The sequence below is a fragment of the Phycodurus eques genome, chromosome 9, assembly GCF_024500275.1.
Source record: "Phycodurus eques isolate BA_2022a chromosome 9, UOR_Pequ_1.1, whole genome shotgun sequence".
NCBI lineage: Eukaryota > Metazoa > Chordata > Actinopteri > Syngnathiformes > Syngnathidae > Phycodurus > Phycodurus eques.
The window spans coordinates 20358261-20381756 of record NC_084533.1 but is presented as its reverse complement, the minus strand read 5'-3'; the positions used below and the strand labels follow the sequence as shown (position 1 = coordinate 20381756).

The 23496-nt window shown below is 39.1% G+C and overlaps 1 protein-coding gene across 1 annotated transcript in view; it reads right to left on the bottom strand.

Moving 5' to 3' along the window:
- Nucleotides 1–23496, bottom strand: part of LOC133408040 (mitogen-activated protein kinase kinase kinase kinase 4-like) — a 60902-nt gene that overhangs the window by 28437 nt on the left and 8969 nt on the right. The window contains 13 exon segments of the mRNA XM_061686523.1: nucleotides 2038–2097; nucleotides 3963–4091; nucleotides 4171–4266; nucleotides 5913–6036; nucleotides 6790–6862; nucleotides 8553–8725; nucleotides 9980–10058; nucleotides 10162–10216; nucleotides 12227–12357; nucleotides 12491–12581; nucleotides 14126–14236; nucleotides 14341–14466; nucleotides 18319–18375. Of these exon segments, the coding sequence (XP_061542507.1) occupies nucleotides 2038–2097; nucleotides 3963–4091; nucleotides 4171–4266; nucleotides 5913–6036; nucleotides 6790–6862; nucleotides 8553–8725; nucleotides 9980–10058; nucleotides 10162–10216; nucleotides 12227–12357; nucleotides 12491–12581; nucleotides 14126–14236; nucleotides 14341–14466; nucleotides 18319–18375 (1305 nt within the window).

Sequence of the window (23496 nt, the reverse complement as noted above, 5' to 3'; positions counted from 1 at the left end):
CGACTTAAACACACACACACACGCACACACACACACACACACACACAAACACACACACACACAGACACAATGTAAACTTCACTCCTAAAAGGGAAAAGAATGACTGATTCTGGACCTGGGACACCATGTAGTTCACTGGAAGTTGCAACTGATCTTTAACAGGTGTAGGAGGGGTGCGAAGCGAGGAGGATTAAAGGTAGGGAAGATGTGAGTGAGCCAGTCAACGGTGTTAAGGCATCCATAGCGACTCTGAAATCTTGACTTCTACGACTGCTAATATATTTTGTTTCCGAGCCTTTACACAGGACATGGGCAAAATTGCTGGTACCTTCCTGTTAAAGAAAGAAACAATTTAGCCCATGTGTGTAAGTACATTTTAATTTCTGTTCATCATCTCAAACACATCAATGTTTTGCAAACACTGAATCTACTCTCTCTACTAGTATTCTAAATATAAAGTATGAGAAAAAACTTGCTTGAATGTACAACATCCATACAAAATAAAACAGAACATACAGCATCTGGAACTGGTGACGAAACATATACAGAAGCTAATGTCACCGATCCAACACAACAAAAGATAAGTCATTTTGGCATTTTTGTGAAATACAAGAAGACACCCTGGGTTAATTAATATATAGTTTAGGACTCTAAAGGCAGTATGAAAGATGAAAATTTTTTGTTTTTTTTGTTTTTCGATCACAGTAAATGTTTGAAGAATGCAATTTTACACTTACAGAAAACCACAAACATGGGGCATTGGTCTTAATGTGCACATATGAAAATATGTTTTCTAACAAATTAATTTTATGTTATATATTGCTGCAAAAAAAAGAGTACAAACCAATTAGTCTAGTAAAGTAAAATTCTGTATTTAAAAAAAAATCAAGAATTCTACCACTTTTCAATCTATTGTCTGTTCATCCTGAAAATGATGATCATTGTGTGTTCACTAACAAATTGATGAAAGCTTATTTTTCAAAAATGGCTTAAAATCATTGATGTTAAACAGTGTGGAAGTACCTACATGCAGTAACCTGACCCCCCCAAAAAAAAAAAAAATGACACTAATGACTGTAGTCTACTGTATGCCTCTCAATCATTATTTGGTTAACAATAAGGAACATTGCTTGCTCTGAGATTTTCACAAAAAAGTTACATCTGGGTGTACCAGGGACTTTGCATCTATGTTTTTAGCTGAATCAACCACTCCTGAAAGACTATAGTGATCGCACAAGGAGGCATGCTGCAGACAACCTTTTGAAAATAATCCGAACATTTTAGAAGGAATACGGAGAGACAGGACAAAAGTAAAAGTAGAAAAAGAAGCAAGGTGCATGCTGTGAATACCAGAGGGAGGGCAACAGTGAGAAAACAAGGAAAGGAAGAGAAGACATGCAGCGAACAGTCGAGAGAGAGGCTTTATAACAAAAACGGAGGGCCTGCTGTGATAAACATTAGCTTTAAAGCTTGTCAGGATCTAACACCCCAGCTACTGCACAGTGCACGACATCGTCTTCTGTCTTAATCCTAACGGGAGTCCTTGAGAACTAATACTTTTCCCTTCACTTCACGCCAAAATGATAAACACGGTCTGTACTAACCAAGGGTCTCCAATCAATTAGACGGCTGAACTACATTCTATCTTTCTTTCTACATTTCCTTTTACTAAGCGCTGTGCGTGGCACTTTGCATTATGCCTTTTTTCCCTCGCGTACTATCTCACTGACTCTGAATTCTGTCCTCTTACTTTGGGGTAGACACTCACATGCATGTAACAATTGCATCTCTAGGTCGCTCCAGATCATTCTTCAAAGCATAAAATGATAGTCTTGTAACATCCAAATGGGAATTGAGCCACATTTTTCACTGTCACAACTACAACTACAATAAACAAAGAACTCAAACTTGCTCTTTACTGGTCAACGATTTGCAGACACAAAGGCAGGTTACAGACTCTCACTGACTTATTCTGAGTGCACATATATCAAAATGGAGAATGAATTGTGAAAAAGCAGAACGTTGAAAATTAGGTACCTGCTCTGAGTCTAGGGGCCTTACGGACACATCAGCATTCCATTGTCTGTCTGCATGGTCCTGTTAAAGACATAAACACACATAAGACACACTTTATGTACACGTAGTGGACGTTGTAGAAATGTGATTCAGCCACCATTAATTTACCTGTAATTTAAGCACCAGAATCACCCGCTCTCTACATAGAGTACACACAGGCACAAGAGTGCATGTACTAAAACCCACACATCACACACACAAAATAATTGTGATACTCTGAGGTCGAAAGATGACTTCTGCGAGGTGGGATCTAAAATATTCAGAGATTACAAGATGGTGGGAAGCTCTTAGCTAACGCACGATACTAAATATTTTACAATGACCTCTTTTTAAATTTCTATGGAAAATTTTTTACATGCCCAAATAGTGTATCTGTGTATCTAGGTGTTGGTTGAGGTTTTGACCAAGGACCTGATACGTCACAAAGAGAGATGATGACTCTAAAACAAAGCTTAACTGGATCATAAAGTAAATAAATGTCACACTACTTGCCTTGGTTTTGGGTGGTTGTTTTTTTTTACTACAAAATAGCACTGCTGGAAACTGTGAAAAACATACTGCACTGAATGCATCAGTTAAAATTAGATGCTAACAAATAGCAACAGTGGAGGAGAATGAGGGTCTCCAAGTATTTACTTTTCAGCATCTGACTTTTGGCTACAGTAAGGAAAAGAAATTTGTTCGAGGAGACTGAGGGCAACACAAAAAAAACGCTTCAGCAAAGTGGAGCCTGTTATGTATAATACTGCATCGCTCAGAGCTGAGGAAAAGCAACAAGGTAGACCAATAATAGCATGTGTGTTCTTGTTATTTGTTGCCATGAATTTAAATATTACACTGATGACAAATCTACTTGACCCAATGAACGACTAGCAGTGGTTTATGTCACCAATATACAATAGTAGTCGCTTAACACGCTTGCAACCCTGATTGACTACAGGTTTTGCCTGAAATGATAAGGCAGGTACAAAAGAGTTGTCTATATTTGAAATTACTTGAATTGAAATGTTCCAGCGGCTCCTCCCCGTGCCTCCGTGGGTTTTCTCCGGGCACTCCGGTTTCCTCCCACAACCCAAAAACATGCATGGTAGGTTAATTGAAGACTCTAAATTACCCGTAGATGTGAATGTGAGTGCGGATGGTTGTTTGTTTCTATGTGCCCTGCGATTGGGTGGCAGCCAGTTCAGGGTGCCCGAAGACAGCTGGGATGGGCTCCAGGACTCCCGCGACCCTTGTGAGGATAAGCGGCTCATAAAATGGATGGATGGATGGATGGAATGTTCCAGAAACATGTGCTTGCAACAGGTGCACTATTTCCTATTTTTGGTTTCACTTCCATTTCCGACAAATTTGCATGGAAACATGATATTCAACTGTTAACTGTCTACTGCATCTGCCACATAACAACCCAGCGCTGTTTGATGTTTAATTACAGAACTATTAGATTGCATTCAAAAATATTGCAGTTATGTAATCATGGAAGTGGAAGAAAAATGCAGAAAAATTATATAAAATTTTTTAAACAGCTCATATTAAAACAAAAGAAAACAAAACCATATATTGCCTTTTGAATTGATATGCCATTAGGTTTTTGTCACCGGCAGTCATCTTCATCTTTGACAGTCCATATTTGATATTATGGTGCTTCTTTTTGTAGAAATGGTAGTAATATAATATAACATAACTTGATACTACATAACTCGACTTGATAGGGTTGTTAACAAGACACGGGAAAAAACGGTGTATGTATGAAATATGAACAAGGGCATGGCAGTGGTCTTTCAAAAGCATTTTTAACCAGTCCGTACAAAAGGTCAACATTTTGTTGCAATGTTTGACAAGTTCTCAAACAACTTGAAGACAAATAATTAAAATGTGATCTTTACCTGTTTCCTGTCATTTCTCTGATATCTGTCATTCTTTAGGATTCTGTTGTCATGGTTATCAGATTCCTCCCCAAGTATAAGCTCTTGTAGTTGTGCCCAGTGAAAGGCAGCGTCTGACAGCTGTCGCCTCTATTGTTGGAAACATTCCAATTAAATCCAAGTTTCTTATTTTGTTTAGTTACAAATAACTCAAACAAATCGCACTTACATCTTCTAACATTTGTCGTTTCTCATGTTGTTGTTGGATCCTCCTCTGTCGATCAGCCAGTAACTGCTGCTTGTATTGTTCTTGCTCAGCTATTTGCTGCAATGCCAAGGCACAAATGTGAACTTGAATGACAGATTTTGTTTTTTTTCTAAAAACATTGATCCCCTTTTGTGTCCCTCAGATGTTATACCATATTTTTCAGTGAGGAAAATCACATGAACACTCATTTTGAAACCCTTTAATTGGAAAACTGGATGCAGTATTATGTTGTGTTCACTTGTGGAAATGAACACAATTGATTCGTCAGCAGAAAACTGTCACTTCTGTGATACAATAGAATGTAAGAATGGAATATGTCATAAGTCATTTAAAAATACTTTGGTTTAAGATTTGCAGATGCAGCTGTCACCATTCCACCTACTCCCAACCCTGCAGTAGAAATGCAAACAAGATATGAGTTTAGCGTTCTGACTCATATCGTGACATCATGAACTGTGCTGCTTGGCTAAAACGTGGCTTAATCTAATTTGCAGCAGACTCGACTACAGTGAACCCCCACATATTTGTGGTTTGGCCTTCGTAAATTGACCTATTTGCAGATTATTCAGGGGAACCTATCCTCCTTCATGAAAACACACGTGCATCATGATTTCATGCTTCAATTCTCCTTTACATTGTTCTCCTTGTGTTGCGCATGCCTTGGTCACCAGGTGACAGTATAATACTGATATTCACAATAAATGATGAGTTTCACAACTACATGACTCAGTAAGCCGCAGTAATATTAGTCATTTTTGCAGAGGATAAAGAATATAAGAATATTGAGTATTGTTACAGTATATCGTCCGTCTGCATCTCTTGCTGTGTTTATATTCAAATACAGTATCTCTTGTTTAAAGGGCTATAACTACCGCAACATCAATGCTAATTACGTTAGGCTAGCAGCTGTGGTTTAAATAAATACACAATATGTAAATCTCTTTGTTGTATGTGTAAACCTCAACTGGGAATGGCAATATACAGCTTGAAGCAAGCATTTGGCATCTTTTTTAAAGAATTGTTCACTATCTGATGCTTACACCAAAGTCCCTTGCCACCATTTAGCGCTCGTAAGTCAAAAAACAAAGACAAAAACAATTGGCCGAGTGACGGCTCATATCTAAAAAATAAAATAAAAGTCGGGTCATTCGTAGGTCAAGGTACCACTGCACTATCAATAAGCCTCATGTGTGACAGTGTAGGCAATTTATTTGTGTTGAATAATTGAACTACTGAATGCAGTTGTTTAAGTAAAATTGGTTCATGATGATGAACCATTTTGTGGCATCTATAAGCAATTACAACCTCATTTTGGGGAGGTGTCAATTATTTGTGGATTTTCACTATTCGGTGCAGGGCTTGGACCCCATTTAAAATTACCGGTACTAATAGTCTCATGTTTGAGTCCTTGCTGCAATGGAACATCACGTCAAGATATTACAACATCATATTGAGACTAAAGCTTGCAGGCAAATGAATATCATGACACAGAAACAGGAAACTGAGATTACAATATTGATACAGTATTTGATATTGATAGAAATCCATGCATCTCGGTACGTTGCACCAATGAAAGTGAATAAGTTTGTTTGGGAAATGGTGAAAACAAAAGTGAACAATTACCGTAGTAATTGTGTCACACGGTTGTATTTATAATAGTATGTCATTGTGTGATAATGGTGTATCAAAAAAAATCAACTTACCTGTTGTCTCTGCTGATCCCCACCAACTCTGTGGCCCCTATGTTGGCTCTCTTCTCGATCCTCTGTCTGTAAACGCAGAAACTCCCGCCTTAAGGTCCATTCGCCAGGAACATTCACTATGGAGCTAGATGAAGCAATGGAGATAGCGAAATACACAGACATTCTAATTACTATGTGTGCTATACTGTATTAGAGCAATATTAATTAAAGACTGATTAATTTCCCAATTATTATTATAATCATATCATATTTAGGTTGATGATAAAACAATGTAAACCAAAATGTCAATGCACATTTTTAAGCATTTCCAATTATAAAATTAGTAGTTACTTAAGCCATCCACTGGTCTTCAGTTTCATCAACAATGTACTGCACTCTTGATTAGAGACTAATTAAGGAGGAATACCTACCAGTGGTGAACGTTAAGGGCCAGCAAGATATTTTCTGCTGGCCTAAACACAATCAGAAGCACTGACTTACATTTACACCGTAAATCATATTCCCCCCCCCCCATGAAATTGTATTAATTTGTTCCCAACAGTCTTTTCTCTTCATTTTGTAGCATTTCTGCTCATTGCACGGCTTCTGGTATGTGTAAGTGCATGTTAGCTTTTTTTTGTCCAATAAGATTTCAGCCTCTATATACTGCTGTGTCAATGTACTCTGCCCAGGGCCTTCAGAATCAGTAGTGGTGAATGATGTATGTAACTTTAAAGAAATCCCAGATACCAAATACACCGCCTGCTACTGATACATAATAACAACTATTGGATAATTGCCAAGTACAGATAAATGAATACATCAAGTAATTTTAAAGTAATGTGTCCTGTGATTTCATCCTTGCAGCTGTGCTTACTTTTCTTGTAGTCGTACTTACCTGGGTTCTCCTTCCTCGTCTGTGACCTCGTCTTCTTCCTCTTCACTTCCACTGTATTCATACTCTGGACCCTCTGAGAAGCACCGCAGGACGAGCAAGAGAATTACGTGTTAATATTGTTAATTATTTACAGTATAAACCCCAAAAAAGAATGCTCTGAATTAGGAAATCTGAATTTTGTATAGTGAATTATAGTATCAAATGGAATAGTACCAGACACCCGAAACCACTTGTGTCCCAACCCTCTTAGCTGCCTGCCTGTGTTTTAACACTGAAGTTTGTCTATTAAAGTAGGCTTACAGTGTTGGACACATGATGTTTGGTAATGGCTGTTGCCTGGAGGGGTTAAGAAGTACATACAGTAAATCTCTAGAGCTGTGCTTTGTCATAATTAAACATTACGCAATACTAATTGTTTGCTCCTGTGAACTTACAATAGAATTCTCAAGTCTTTGCTGAAATTCTTCCTTCTAGTGGACTTCCTTATATCAAAACATTATTTGTATTCATCTGTAGGGCCATGTCCGCATTTAACCTGTAAATACAATTTTATTCCGAGTCCCACTGATATGTGCATGCAACTCTTCCTCTGTGGCTCCAGGAAGCATATTGTCGATTGGGGAGGAAGATGGGCCACGGGAGCGTAGAATAACATTTGGTTAACATATGGTCTGGAAGCATCTTGTTATAATGTGAACATTTAACTGGCACACCATATGTTACCATGGACTTGTGGAAGGGTTGCAGAATACTGGTGTTTGCGCATACTAAAAGAAGCCAGATAATCCGTTCTCCATGCGCAATGGACAGAGAAATTTCTCTCTCTGATGGTGATGTCGTTTGGGCTCATGCCATTGGTATCCGAGCCAAAAATCAGTTTGCTGAGACACTACACGGTTTAATGCCAGGTTTTGTTGACACAAAAGACAATTATGGGGCTAAAAAAAAGGGACCCTTTGCAAAAACCCAGACCCCCATACTGCATCATTTTAATTGACCTTTTTTTTTAATCAATAAAGCGCTACAGTATGTGTTTCCCCCCCCCCCCCCTCCCCCCCACACACTCATATGACTAGTATTTCATTTATGAACACTCACATTTTAGTCATTACCGTTTTTATAAGCTAACAGAAGATTAGAACCACATGGATTTTCTGTTCCCTACTTTCTTCCACACTCAGCAACTCTCTCACGGTTGTCCCTTATTTATACTCTCTTTCTTGCGCTTCTGTCTAATAGGTTCGCAGATGAAAATGGATGCCTGTACATCTGACATTTGCTGGACAAGACAAGGGTCTTACACCCCTTGAATATCAACTCATTAAGTAAAAAACATGATCATAGGTAGTTCTTTAAATGTATTATTTTTGGCCCCTGCATGTGCTCTGTTCACAAAAAGGCAACATATCTCCATTACAACAAACAAAAACATTAATTAATTATTTTTCTATCAACATATCCCCTTATCTTGCTTTTCCTGTGTTTATATTTAAATAAAAAACTAAAAATATAGCAGCAATATGTATTATAAAGTTTACATGCATGTAAACATGTTTCATGTTGTCATTAAGGGGTGCTGTGTGTAGAATTTTTAAAATTAATTAATTCAATTTTGAAACAAGGCTGTAACAAAACAAAATGTGGAAAAAGTGAAGCACTAGGAATACTTTGCAAATGCACTGTATGCCCCCTTTACTGTAAGTATAATAACATTGTTAATGTTGGTTTTCCACAGGGTCTGTTGACAAACAACACCCAATTACCTTTCTCCTTTTTCTTTCTGGTTCTGTCGAGGTGATCTTTGAGCATGATGCGAACTTGTCTCTCATTAGTCAAATCTCGGATGAAGGCATGCCTCAGCAGGACGTCCGTTGTGGGCCGGTGCAGATGGTTCTTAACTAGACAGCTATCAATAAATGACAGAAAGCGCTTGGACCTGTGAAGAGATGAAAAAATGAATGATATATGTAAGAATGTGACAAAAAACATGATATTTGGCTGTATCTTGCAATTCAGTCTATGATAGCATTGAAGAAACTTTTTTCTCTTTTTTCCACAATATGAGCACACATCATATTAAAATATAGTCACAATTGGTCCATATTTATTTGCAAGAATTATTTCCAAGATAAAGTAATTGAATAATTAGAAATATTATAAATGTAACTAAAAAGGATTCATGAGAATGAAAATACTTTCAAATACTTAGCTGAAATACAAACACAACTCACAACAATAAATGTTTTAAATCATTAATTCATACATAAATTGCAGAACTGAGAATTTCAAACTCACCTGTAATTAGTATGAGCACCTACAAAAAAAAAAAATCCCTCTAAAAATGTTCAATTGATAGTCCTTGATTGATAGTCTTTTGCTCAAGCAATGTTTCCAATGTGTCAATTAAAGCTGGCAACATTTGAGATGTGCATTGTCTAAAATCTTTCCGAGAAAGATCCCTTAAAAAACATTGGTACGCCTGGAGCTGCAGAGAAGGGAGAGAACTGGGTAGCCCAGACTGTTCGAGCTACGGAAGGTTTTCCTACGAACTTGTGTTTCTTATGAGATTAATAGTGAATGAAAAAAAGCATGGTTCATCCACCAGTTCAATTTGAGGCATATATTAATTATGCAAAGGAGTGAAGGAGATGGCGTAAGAGAGGGAAGCAAGTTACAAATGTACACTTCTAACACTGGCTTACAATTTTTACACAAATCTTTTGTAAGTTGTCTCTGTTTTTTCAACTGATTTTATACAATTTTGCATCGCTGAATCCGAAAATACATCAGTTTATCTTGTTCAGGTCAGGATACTATGCCAAGTTGTTAACAGTTTATTAATTAAATATTACAAACTTTGCTGAGTGTAAATTGAATAGTGCACATTGATAGAAGTAAGTACCTGTAAATTGAATGTTACATCATTACTGTTTAAAATTCAGGGCAGGAACCTTGAACCTCTAAAGCAAAAATACCTGTACATGTAAGCAAAAACAATCGGCACATCAAAATTGTCCTAAATCTGCTAAAAAAAAAAACCAGTGTAATCCTTTTCGATACTGTGTTGCAGATGAAACTCATGCTTATTGTAGTATAAATGATGTTTTCTCAAATTTTTAAAATTTGCCCAAATGTGAATTGTGTTCACGCGTGCCTGTGTGAGTGCATGCGTGTGCGCGTCCAAGCTCACCATTTTTTGGACTTAAGTCTTGGCGGAGGGTTGCGTGGAATCAGAAACAGAGCTCTCATTGGATGCATGTCACACAAAGCTTCACACACATTCAGGGGCAATTCAGGGGGGAGAGAGAAAAAAAATGTCATTCAATTGGGGAAATACCTTGTAAAAAAGTAATAATGCAGTAAGTGTCTTACGTGGGGCTCCTTCTGCCATTTCTAAAGCAGTGATGCCTAAAGACCAGAGGTCACTCTGACAAGAAAGAAAGGAAAAAAGTTTAAGTTGGGTGCACACGCAAACTTTAGGATGAACTCACCACATTACAACGACTGTAGGGCTGCGTGATATGGCCAAAATAATAATCACGATTATTTCGATCAGTTTTGTAATCACGATTATTAATGACAATTATTCTTCATGTTAGGGAAAAAAAATCTTTATTTTTATTGCATTACGTTTTAACAAATATGTAACAGTTTTGAGTTCAAAGTGAATCTTTAAATAACAATAAATGATAATAATTTTAAAAATAAATGTACCCAAAAAATTTTACTTTAGCAAGGACTAACTGGATAAATGTGCTATTACAAAGTGCAATCACAAACTGAAACTTAATGGAAGCAAATCCAGTCAATTCATAAAACGCAAAAGCATTAGGCTGTGAGCACTGGCTTCATTTGGAAATCCCCATCGTCAATATAGTGAATTGTCAAGGAAGGGTAAGTGTCCATTGTTCTGCCTGATTGGTCACTTATACACGGTCACAAACTGCAAAGAACTCGACAGTTGTGATTTCCCTCTCAATTTACTTTTGCCGTTTTTGCTGACTCAATTAAAATTTGATTAATTGTGCAGCTTCACACTATTGTACGTAAACAGACTTATAAAGAAGTACAAAACCCAAAATAAAAATATTTTTAATTATTAACATTTTAATTACTTCATGTTAATCATGCATTTTTAATTTAAGGACAATCTTTGACATCCATCCATTTTCTATGGATTACCCTGAGCCTATCCCGGCTGACATAAAACGAGAGGAGGGGTACTATCTGGACTCCAGCCAATCACAGGGCACAATGAAGACAAAAAGACATTCACATTTATACCACTGGTGTCATGGGTGTGTGTTCCGATTGTTGTCTTCCCCCTGTCTCATACACACCTGCTCCTGAGAGCATCTTCCCCACCTGTGCCTCGTTCACCCTAATTACCCCTTGCATTTAACCTCGTGTCTCATTCTTTCTAGTTGCCAGTTCATTGTACCTTGTCGTCGCGTTCCAGCATTCCTTTTTTCCATGTCACAGACCCACAGTAAGACTAGACCCTGTTCCGATTATCGACTTCGCCTTTTTGCCTCACGTTTTTGGATACTGTTGCCTTTTTTGGATTGCCTGCCTGTGTACTGACCTATGCTCGTTGATTAAACCTCTCTCTTTTTGAAACTGTCCATTTGTTTTGGAGTTGTGCATTTTTGGGTCCTATCCTCTATTCTGTTCATGACAACTGGACAATTTAGATTCTTCAATTAGCCTTACTTATGTTTCTGGAATGTGTGATGAAGCCAGTCTACAGTATTTGATATGCAAACTCCATACGTAAAGATCAGACTCAGCAGAGATTTTAACTCAGAGCCTTTGATTGTGAGGCAGTCTTGTTAACCACTAGATCACTATAGTTGATACAGTACCATCCATCCATTTTTTTATACCACTCATCCTCACAATTTCAGCTGACTGGTCGAGAAGCAGGGTAAATTCGAACTGGTTGCCTAGCCAATCACATGGCACATATACAGACAGCCAACCATTCACACTCAGCTTCACAACTGAGGATAAATTAAAGTCTTCAATTAATCTAAGAAGCATGTTTGTGTAATGTGGGAAGAAACCAGAGTAACCGGAAAAAACCCATGCAAGTACGGGGAGAACATGCAAACCTCCACACAGTTAGGCTGGAGCCCGGATTCGAACCCCCAACCTCAGACTTGTGAAGCAAATGTGAAAACCACTCGCTCACCATGCCGCCTCATTACATGCATATGGAAAAATCTATATGCTGAGGTATAAACATTCTGTTTCTTGTATTATATATATATATATATATATATATATATATATAGAGAGAGAGAGAGAGAGAGAGAGAGAGAGAGAGAGAGAGAGAGAGAGAGAGAGAGGTTATTTTAAATGGTTTACAATAATTCTGTTTTTTTAAATTGGAGATATTTTGTTTTGTATTGTTCAGAAACATGCTTTTTCATACCCTGTAATCATATGTGGCTTCTGGATTTTCATCACAGGCAATAACCTCTGGAGCCATCCAATAGGGAGTACCGATGAAGGTGTTTCTTCGACCAATCGTCTTGTCCAACTGTGCGGAAACCCCAAAATCCACTAAAACACACATTACACAACACACAATAAGGTACTATGTGATCATTGCACAAATGTACGGCTGTGTATTGTTGTGCCTGAAGCGCGCTGCATGTGCTCAAGATTCCACAATGCATGTGTCTATGTGTCATACCAAGTTTTACTTCAGCATTCTCTGTAAGCAAAACATTCTGTCCCTTAATGTCCCTGTGAATCACATGATGGGAATGGAGATGGGAAAGACCCTGGAGGACAAACATGCACAAAAAACACAGATGCACACAGTCAGATGACAAATGAGGTCATAAACACTCACTGAATAGGGTAACAGTATTTCAAGCTTGTTGAGATGCTTTTCCCCTTCAGGAACAAATACCAGCGACTATTAGTTTAAGTGGTGGAGTGCAGTAGAACAGGATACTAATGAATGGCACAATTTTCAAGTGCGCGCACGTGTGTGTAAGTACGCATACTCTCACTTCTTCAAAGGGTGTTAAATAAATAGAGGAAACGAGTCCTAAATCTGACAATGACTTCACCGTGCAATGCTGTGTATTTTTTTTGTCTTATTATGTTAAAACAATAAGAAGACAACACAGCTGACGACAGCAGAAAAAAAAAATTATATATATATATATATATATATATATATATATATATATATATATATATATATATATATATATATATATATATCACTGGCAACATTCCAGAGCTCTTTCTCCTTCATGCATATAACTCCTCAGAATCCTCCTAGTTTTATTGAGAAAGTGGTTCTCAGGCCCTCGTGATCTCTTATGATGATAACCATAACATTGAAAAAAACAATAAATAAATCCCTCAAACTGTTGACGTCACAGTTGGAAAAAATGAGAGGGTTGTTGTTCCCTGGACATCAAGAAGCATCAGTGTCAATTCAGTCGCTCTGTGATGCTTCCGCAACAGTCCCAACTATGATTTGTTTTTTTATTCCACATACAAATGTAAAGAGTAACGTTTCATCAGGACTTTAAATATCCCTTTACTGTAACAACTCGACAAGCAGAAGTAGACGTGGTGATTAGTTTATGTGGAAGAGAAAGTGTAAGTAAAACAGTGATGTACACCTCATTTACTGAGGCACACGAGCATTGCAATGAGATTAAAAGTGCAACGGCTGTCTGAAAACAGATGAAATTGATTGGTGGCTCACAAAGTCTGTTTCTGCAATGCTGAAAGGGATAAGTGGCCTTAAAATGCTCGGGGAAGGCCGTGCTAAAAAAAAAAAAAAAATCACATCCGTTGATATTTGACAATTCCAAACAGGCTAATATGATTTGAGGTCATTGGGATAGATTACCGTAGTAATTGTTTTATGATGCATAAACCAGAATCTTCTTGTCTATGAGAAAATTATCATATAGAATGTTTGTGTAATATGAGCAACCATTTTGTTTGACAACATAGAAGTATAAATGTCCAGAAAGACAATGTAACATATAATTGTAGTCCATCCATCCATCTTTTCAACACAGTTCAGGGTGACGGGGAAGCCGGAGTTTACCCCAGCTGACTTTGATCTTTATAGTGAATTATAGGACATGTCCAGTTAGATGTGATGGGTCTAGACAACATACAGTACATCTTATACAGTAGTGAATAACTCAATCTGACGTGAAGATTGGTCTCACTGAGCAGTCACAATGTACATTATATTAAAATCAGACCCACAACAAACCTCTAAAGATTTGGATGCCAATCACATGTAAAGTTACGTGTTTGTAGCTCTTGTCTGTTTGTGTAACTTTACCCTGAGCACCTCTCGGCAGATGTAAGCAATCCAGTCCTCTTTCAGACAGTTACCCTTTGTTTTTTTTACCAAGTCTGTCACCGAGCCGGCTCCACAGTACTCCATCACCAGCTGCCATCACACGTGGGAAAAATTAAGTATTAGAATACAGACGCAACTGGTAAAATTGAGTCATTTATAAATAAGAATATCTACAACATTGTAAAGGAACAAACCCAGAGCTGGTGGTCCTGTCCAGCAGGACTTTTCTTAACAAAAGCTCCATAATAAGTAGCGATGTTTCTATGGTGGGAGTAACTCTTTAACATGTTGATCTCCAGTTTTATTTCCTCTTCTTCCTCCTATAAAAATAAACAGAGCACTAAAATTTGGGATCTTAACATTTGTAAACACAATGTAAAGATCCTAATTTGTTTCTAAGGATTTGACACTGGCATATGGCCTACTTTTATCTCAAGTAAAGAAATTTGAGGAATGGCAGGCAAATTTTATCTGATAAATTTGTAATCTGGTTCAAAACAAAAGGACTTCAAAGGGTCAAGGTTATTTTTGTTATACAGCAAGTATGAACAGTTGCGACAAATAAAATCAAGATCCATTCGGGCTTTATAAATGTAGAGTTTCTTTTAAAAAACAACTTGTGATGTGTTCCACAAATATATTAATTAAATAAAAGTGTGTCTATGTTCTTCTGTCCATTCTTCCAGAAGAACATAATGGTTTACAATCGCTACAATCTCATAATACCAAACATGCTTGAAGTCAGGGAAGACAAATTCTTCCGCACGAAACTCATCCAAAGACATACAAACATGCCTTTATGGACCTGGGTCACCGTTTAAGAGAAAACCTTTCCCATAAAAGTTTAAAGCACAACATTTTAGAACATGTCTTTATATGATGATTAAAGAGTCAATGGGAGTAATGGGTCTGACCCAGAGACAATCTTAATACTTTAGTTCATAAAGTGTATCTTTAATAGTACAGGTTCAGAAAATACACCCATGCAAACTTAAAAACTTGCTTTGCTGCTTTGTTTATAAATGTTGTCCATATGTTATATGACTGAAATTCAATCTGAGCTGTATACAAGGGTCACACAGTTCTCAAACACTGACTCAACGGCTCACAGTCAAGATTATTCAGTTGGTCAGAAAGGCGGCACAGAGGTCATTGTTTTTATTCACTAAATCCCAATGATCAGTCCAACATTCAAGCTTGACTGAGGAAGAAAGAGGGATGGGTGGGGAAAAGAGGTGAAGAAGCTGGATGTGGATGTTAACTAGAAAGCAGGAAACAACTGGGTGCTTGTATCAGGCACTGACATCCTTTAAAATCTCCCCAGGAACAGTGGAGTGAAAAAGACAAGGTACAAGTTAAACTTTCACCCCTATCTCAAACACAATGCATCCTGCTTGAGTCTGCAGTGTGTGTGTGTTTGTTTTTGAGTGTGTGTTGAGACAAAGGTATGCTGATGAGTACAGCCATGTCTTTTGGACTCAGATATGGCTGTGCTTCACACAAAACAATAACAGAAAAAAATGTAGAGGTTTGACAGTGTCCGCTATGCCTATTGTTGTTTAATGTGGCTTATTTTAGACTTTGTTTTAGCCTATGAACAAGACTAAGGGTTCTATTTTTGTGACTAGCACAAATACAACACTGCCCTTAGCGTAACTCCCTGGACCAGTGTAGCCCCAGCGCAATTAACAATGGAATGTCTGCACTGGTCTGGGCATGTTCACAGCCAACTTCAATCCTGTCCAGTCGAAGCTGGCTCTTTCATTCCCTTTAAAATAGTGTTGCATGGAGACGTATTTATATGCGGAAGAGGAGGCAGCGATCCGTGTGTGACTGAAACAGTCTCACTCCTCTCGACTGATGTGACAACAGGCAACCTGATTAAATAACGTTGTGTGATTGAATCAATATAAGCTGGTGATAACCGCGGGAGACTTATGTGCCGGCCAGTGCGATGATTTAAAAATATAATGATGATAATAATATTAATCCAGCCATCCATCCATTTTCTGAGCCGCTTCTCCCCATTAGGGTCGCGGGCGTGCTGGAGCCTATCCCAGCTATCATCGTGCAGGAGGCGGGGTACAGCCTGAACCGCTTGCCAGCCAATCGCAGGGCACATACAAACAAACAACCAGTCGCACTCACATTCACACCTCAGGGCAATTTAGAGTCGTCAATTAACCTACCATGCATGTTTTTGGGATGTGGGAGGAAACCGGAGTGCCCGGAGAAAACCCACGCAGGCACGGGGAGAACATGCAAACTCCACACAGGCGGGGCCGGGGATTGAACCCCGGTCCTCAGAACTGTGAGGCAGACGCGCTAACCAGTCGTCCACCGCGCCGCAATAATAATAATAATAATAATAATAATTAACTTCGATTAATTGCTTTGTATAATTATTCAGAGGGTTTGATGTCTGCTGTTCACATATTTATTAATGAAATACGTCTGATCCACTACACGTGCACGGAGCTCCCGTATAAGCCTAGGTTAGGGCTAGGTTGAATAATGACTGCAATTCAGAGATTTATAGAATTCACACCCAAACTATGTACTCCATCAGTATGAAATCCTAAAAAAAAAAAAATTCATATTAAGTACATCACAGATTCAGATATAATTGAGGGCTCTGAATTTAAAACACAAATGTTGCCACACAAATATTTTTCTTTATCCTTGCTTATTATTGACGCTTTGGATGGCACAAAGGCCAAAGTATTATATATGCTCCAATGAGATGGAAAATGATAAGGAAGATCAAGACATTTTGGAAAAATATAGGTAAGAGAGATGATGATGAACACCACCCTCTAACAATCTCTTAACCCAGTGATTCTCAACTAGTGGGTCGGGACACAAAGGTGGGAAGCAGGCAAGTACAGTGGAACCTCAATTTAACGGACCCTGATTTAACGGACGTCGAATTTAACTGACATAAATTAGTGTCTAGTTAACTTAAAATCACCCTTCCCATCCACCAGCGAGCTAAGTTTGGATAAACTTTAAAAAATTTCAAACATTTTAAAGCTTTTTCTATATTTATTTACAAAAATCTTGGGGTATTTTTAGGCCACGGAAAAAGTCCAAACAGTAATTTTGCACTGTACTGGCATTTTACACCACGAAAAATTTAACGAACAGCTACTCCCCCTATTGGTCCGTTAAATCAAGGTTCCACTGTAGTAAAAAAAAATACATGGGGTGCTTGGTGTACAACGGTACTGACATTTTGAGGTTGCGAACGGCGTACAATAAATCAGTTTGTGTAGTGGTGTGAGAATACAGTATGTCGTCACACAGCACAAGAAGGCACGCTCAGTTACTGCCGTCGTTACTGTTTTTCTTTTCACTTTATTGAACATACAGTACACGAACGATTCAACATAAGACCGGTTGTCCATCCATCCATCCATTTTCTTTACTGCTTATCCTCGCTAGGGTCGCGGGCTGCTGGAGGATATCCCAGCTATATTTGGGCGGGAGGCGGGGTACACCCGAACCGGTTGCCAGCCAATCGCAGGGCATGTAGAAACAAACAACCATACGCACTCACATTCACACATACGGGCAATTTAGAGTCCTCAATCAAACTACTACGCATTTTTTTGGGATGTGGGAAGAAACCGGAGTGCCCGGAGAAAACCCACCCAGGCACGGGGAGAACATGCAAACTCCACACAGGTGGGGCCGGGATTTGAACCCCGGTCCCCAGAAGTGTGAGGCAGATGTGCTAAGTTTATATTATATTATATTTATAACAACCAGATGTGATGGTTGTTATAAATTAAAATAAAACAATACAAAATAAAAGTAAACAAGAAACAAAACCAAAGCATTAGATTAGATACCATTGTATGTGTTGAACAGTAGTAGGAAGAAGTTACTATGACAGATTACTTGAGTTTTCAATGATTTAGAACTTTCAATGAACTGAATATGCATGTTTTTAAATGTGGGAGGAAACCAAAGTACCAACAGAAAGGCCACACAAGCAGAGGGAAAACACGCAGGAAGGTCAGAGCCCGGATTTAAAACGCCAACCTGTGCAAACCACTCATTCACTGTGCCACCCATTAAATACTTGCATATGGAAAAATCTATTTGCCGAGATTATTTGCTGTCTACTTTTTTATATTAAAATGGATAAACACGAAATGTGACTTTACCTCTGTGACTTCCATGACTTTGATAGCTGCCATTTGGCCTGTTTTGACATGACGACCCTGTTAGGAAACATGAAGAATGACTTTAGCATGAGCATATTTTAAGTAATACAATGTATTATGAACAAAATCATCAACTATGGGGAATAGTAGGGGTGCTCCGAACAGAGTTTTATGCTGCCGATTCTGAACCCGATCATCTATGAGTGAGATCTGCCGATCACTGCCGATACCGATCATATGGATTAGCTGTAAATTATTTTATTTATTTAGGGCGAGTGCTGGGGTTTGCTTTGCAGCTGCTACATGCCTGGGCAGTGTGAAATGGGGAGGGGATGCTAAACTAGGGCTGGGCGATTGTGGAAAAACAATAATCACGATTATTTTGACTGATATTTAAATCACGATTAATAAATATAATTATTATTATTATTTTCCTAAACTCAGTATTTATTTAGCTACCAAAACTCAACTTTAAATGTACAGAACTTAAAAGAACAATCAGAAAATAAATTACCTAACAAGTAATATAATATATTTATATCATATAAATAAAAAACAATAAACAAAAATAGTTATGGTTAAAAAAATGTGACAATGATTTTAGCCATGACTGTATTGTCTATTATATTTGTTGAAAAAAAATCCTCTCATTATTCTGGCATTTAGAAAATATAAATAATTTTGGTAATCCTACTTGATCTAAAACATGAAAACTTTAGTCTGATTTTATGTCACAGTGAGGAAAAAAAAAAAAGCTTGTGTCTTTTTATACAGTCAATGACTGTTATCTGCTGTTCCTGTTGTGTGTGCCTTGGCCTTTTATAGGGTCAGTGTGGTGTGGTGCTTGCATGGAGCTACTCCTTTAATGTAAGCAAAAAAAAAAAAAAAAGTATAAGAAGATACATAACAAAAGGGCATAACTTTAATGAACTTGTTTTTCAAAGATTACAAAAAAAAAATATGTCCATGACTTGTTTTATTACCCGTCTGTAAGTGTTACTATGGCATTTCTGTGTGAAAATTTGTTATTTGAAGGTACAGTAAATCCCTCCTGTGTCAATTGCTAATATTAGCTAGCCCGTCAATAGGGTTTTCCATTGACTGTTAGCATTCGGATGGCGATTTCTAAAATGATGTCTTCTTGTATTTAAATATAAAATGAGGGTAATTGTTATTTTTGTGTTTTACAGTAAACTCAAACTGGGGTGTCAATAAACAGCTCAAAGCACACTAAATTTTGATTGAATTGCCCAGCACGGCACCACACAGCTCACATTCTCTGCAGGCTGCAGGCTGCAAAATACAAGGCGAGGGTGATTCTTTTTTGGGATCGGCAATGAAACACATTGATAAACGAGCGCCCATCATGCCTTTTCTACGGAAAACGGCCGCTCATGATCGGTGACCGATCAATGAGAGCACCACGAGGCAAAAGTCTGTTTAGCTGGCAACATCTCCCATTGTAGAAGTTGCAATATATGATTGGCGTAATTGGGGATGTTGTCTCGACAACAACTCCACAGGGGAAGCATAACTCTCCTGAAAAGTGTATTAATGATTAGTCAGATATGAATGTGAATGAAACCAGAATAATTTCCCAATCCCTTCAAAAGCCAGGTTGCTCCAACCTTGGCATGACCCTCCTCTCCAGCACCCCTGAATAGACCTTACCAGGGAGGCTGAGGAGTGTGATTCCCCTGTAGTTGGAACACACCTCCTCACCCGGAACATGAGCAAAGTTCTGTTGGAGGTAGGAATTGAAACTCCTTCTGACAGGGGACTCCGACAGACGTTCCCAGCAGACCCTCACAATACGGTTGGGCCTGCCACGTCGTACCGGCATCTTCCGCCACCATCGGAGCCAACTCACCCCCAGGTGGTGATCAGTTGACAGCTCCGCCCCTCTCTTCACCCGAGTGTCCAAGACATGCAGGCCGCAAGTCCGATGACACGATCACAAAGTCGATCATCGAACTGCGACATCGGGTGTCCTGGTGCCAAGTGCACGTGTGTACACCCTTATGCTTGAACATGGTGTTCGTTATGGACAATCTGTGATGAGCACAGAAGTCCAATAACAGAACACCGCTCGGGTTCTGATCGGGGGGGCCGTTCCTCCCAATCACGCCCTTCCAAGTCTCACTGTTATTGCACACGTGAGCATTGAAGTACCCCAGCAGAACGATGGAGTCCCCAGCGCGAGCGCTCTCCAGCACCCCCTCCAAGGACTCCAAAAAGGTTGTGTACTCTGAACTGCTGTTTGGTGCATAGGCACAAACAACAGTCAGGACCCGTCCCCCCACCCGTAGGCGGAGGTAGGCTACCCTCTCGTCCACTGGGGTGAAACCCAACGTACAGGCGCCGAGCCGGGGAGCAATAAGTATACCCACACCTGCTCGGCACCTCTCACCGTGGGCAACTCCAGAGTGGAAGAGAGTCCAACCCCTTTCGAGAGGACTGGTACCAGAGCCAAAGCTGTGCATGGAGGCGATTCAAACTATATCTCGTCGGAACTTCTTGACCTCACACATTCCTGACATTCCACGTCCCTAGAGCCAGCTTCTGTAGCCGGTGATCGGATTGCCAAGGTCCCCGCCTTCGGCCACCGCCTTCGGCCACCGCCCAGCTCGCACTGCACCCAACCCCCATGGCCCCTCCCACAGGTGGTGAGCCCATGGGAAGGGGGGGACACGTTACCCTATCGGGCCGTGCCCGGCCGGGCCTCATGGGTGCAGGCCTGACCACGAGGCACTCGCCTTCGAGCCCCACCTCCAGGCCTGGCTCCAGAGGGGGGCCCCGGTGACCCACGTCCAGGCAAGGGAAACCTGAGTCAATTTTTTGTCGTCATCATAAGGGGTCTTTGAGCCGTGCTTTGTCTGGTCCCTCACCTAGGACCTGTTTGCCATGGGGGACCCTGCCAGGGGCATAAAGCCACGGACAACCTAGCTCCTTAGGATCATTGGGACACACAAACCCCTCCACCACAATAAGGTGACGGCTCAAGGAGGGGGTCTCCAATTCCATCTCATATTTAAAGCAGGGTTGGTAAAACTGCAGAAAAAAATGCAAGTCCCTGTTTTGACTTGGAAAAATTATCCCTGCAAAAATAAGACAAAGAACCTTGACAGGATCGAGACACAATATTCAGAGAAGATGAAATTGTAATGAGAGGTAAGAGGCAATTTAAGCTGATCTCTGATCGAGAGCAGAGCAGTCACCCTAGCTTGCGATGAGTGTTTTTTATTTGAGTCAGCAAAGAAATGGTATGTGACAACTCCTTTAGTCACACGAAGAAAAGTTATAACGCATCTTTTCATCAAATAAATGGAATTTTCGTTTGGTTACAGTTATGTCTTCACATTTTAATTCCCCTGTGAGAATTATAATAAGATAGGACAAAAGAGGGCCATGAGGATTAGAGAGTGTGACAGAGACAAAGACCGAGGTGTAAAATGCAGTCAGGTGAAGAAGGAAAAATTTAAAGCGTTGTCATGTGTCAGGAAGCTGACACGATAATAGCCAATAGTAACTAGACAAGACTTCAAAGACTTGAAACTGAGACAAGGCCGAAAGCAAGTGAGAATGCTTGAAATAGAGCAGACGGCATGACAAATACCACTGGAGTCACTTTAATAAATACACAAGCATAAGAAAGAGATTCACAAAGAAATATGCTGGAATACAAATATGGATACAAAGCCTTTTACAAATTACTACAAATTATTGTATTGTGAAGAAAAGTGATCTCAACTTTTATCAATTTGCGTTCTAGACAGTCAATTCTTAACTGGTGACAATTTAGAACACAACATAAGGCGGGGTGCATTATGTGAACCCTTTAGAATTCCTTACATTTCTGCATAACTTATTCATAAAATGTATATGACAATTGCATGTACTGTATATGTGAAATATAGCACAGGATAATTTTACACAGGCTCAATGGTAGTTTAGTGACAATGTGCTGAACTGGTAGCCGTTTGAGAAACACTATGACAGATAGTTGATATTCCTCTAACGGAACACCATGTATTTATAAAATTTAAGTGAAAGCTACTGTCAGGCCGACTAACCCTTATTCATTCTATCCTTGACATTATATCCATAATTGCACAGAATTCTGGCATATGAGCATGACTGTGATAAATAAGGAAATGGCCTTCCTATCTCTCCTGTCTCAATGGAGTCTGTGAACAGTGTTGCCACCACAAGTTATAAATATGAAATGTTCTTCTTATTAACAGCATGTATAATTGACACACACACACACACACAGTTCTCAGCCAGAATTAATGAGTGCAAAGCGCAAGCCCTTTCTGACACGGTCCAATACATTTCACACAGACTTATGTTCTACATTTGTGGAAATGCTAGAGGAATCGGACATACACAAAAACATAGCGAAACACAAATGCTGTCCCTGGCACAAACGCACACACATCGTATCAGAGTACCCTATAAATATTGTTTCAGTGAAAAGGTTACAATAATATATTCATACATATTTTAATTACATACAGTAGAGAAATTTATAACACAGACAGCAAATGGACAAAAGTGATAAACCCTTCCCACTTCAACCTTTGCTCCTTTCTGTGTGAAACTGTACACGTCTGCCTCAATCTTTTCTTTTTCTGGATTCTAAATAACAAACAGCAGGTTATATAATTGTGAAATGAAATACAGCTATTCTTTTCTCGTGTACAGTAACTCCATTCTCATGCATGTACAATTGGGTGGTATGCATGTCTCATAATAACAAGAAGTCATTGTTGATTGCAAGCAAACCTCGAGAGAGACTGGATGCATCCCTTCTACCACAACACATACAAATGTCAGATGCGCCGTGTGTTTCTAGCTCAACTCATTATTGTACCATTTGATCGGTGTTGGTGTTTGATTTAAGTCTCACTACGAAACAGCATCAAAAAGGTAGTGCCTCCGTCCATTTTCTGTACCGTTTATTTCATTAGGGTCACACATGACCCTTGACAAATGTTGCCACGCTGGAACAGTTGCCAATTTATAATTAAATGGTATCTACAGCATTTATTAAAATAGTGGCATTTACTCTACTTAAAAAAAATTCAAATTTGACAAATACACTTGAAGCCCAGTCACTTCCGCAAGCCTGGAGGTAGCAGGGAGAACACCTCCTGCTCTGGAGGGAGTTTTAGT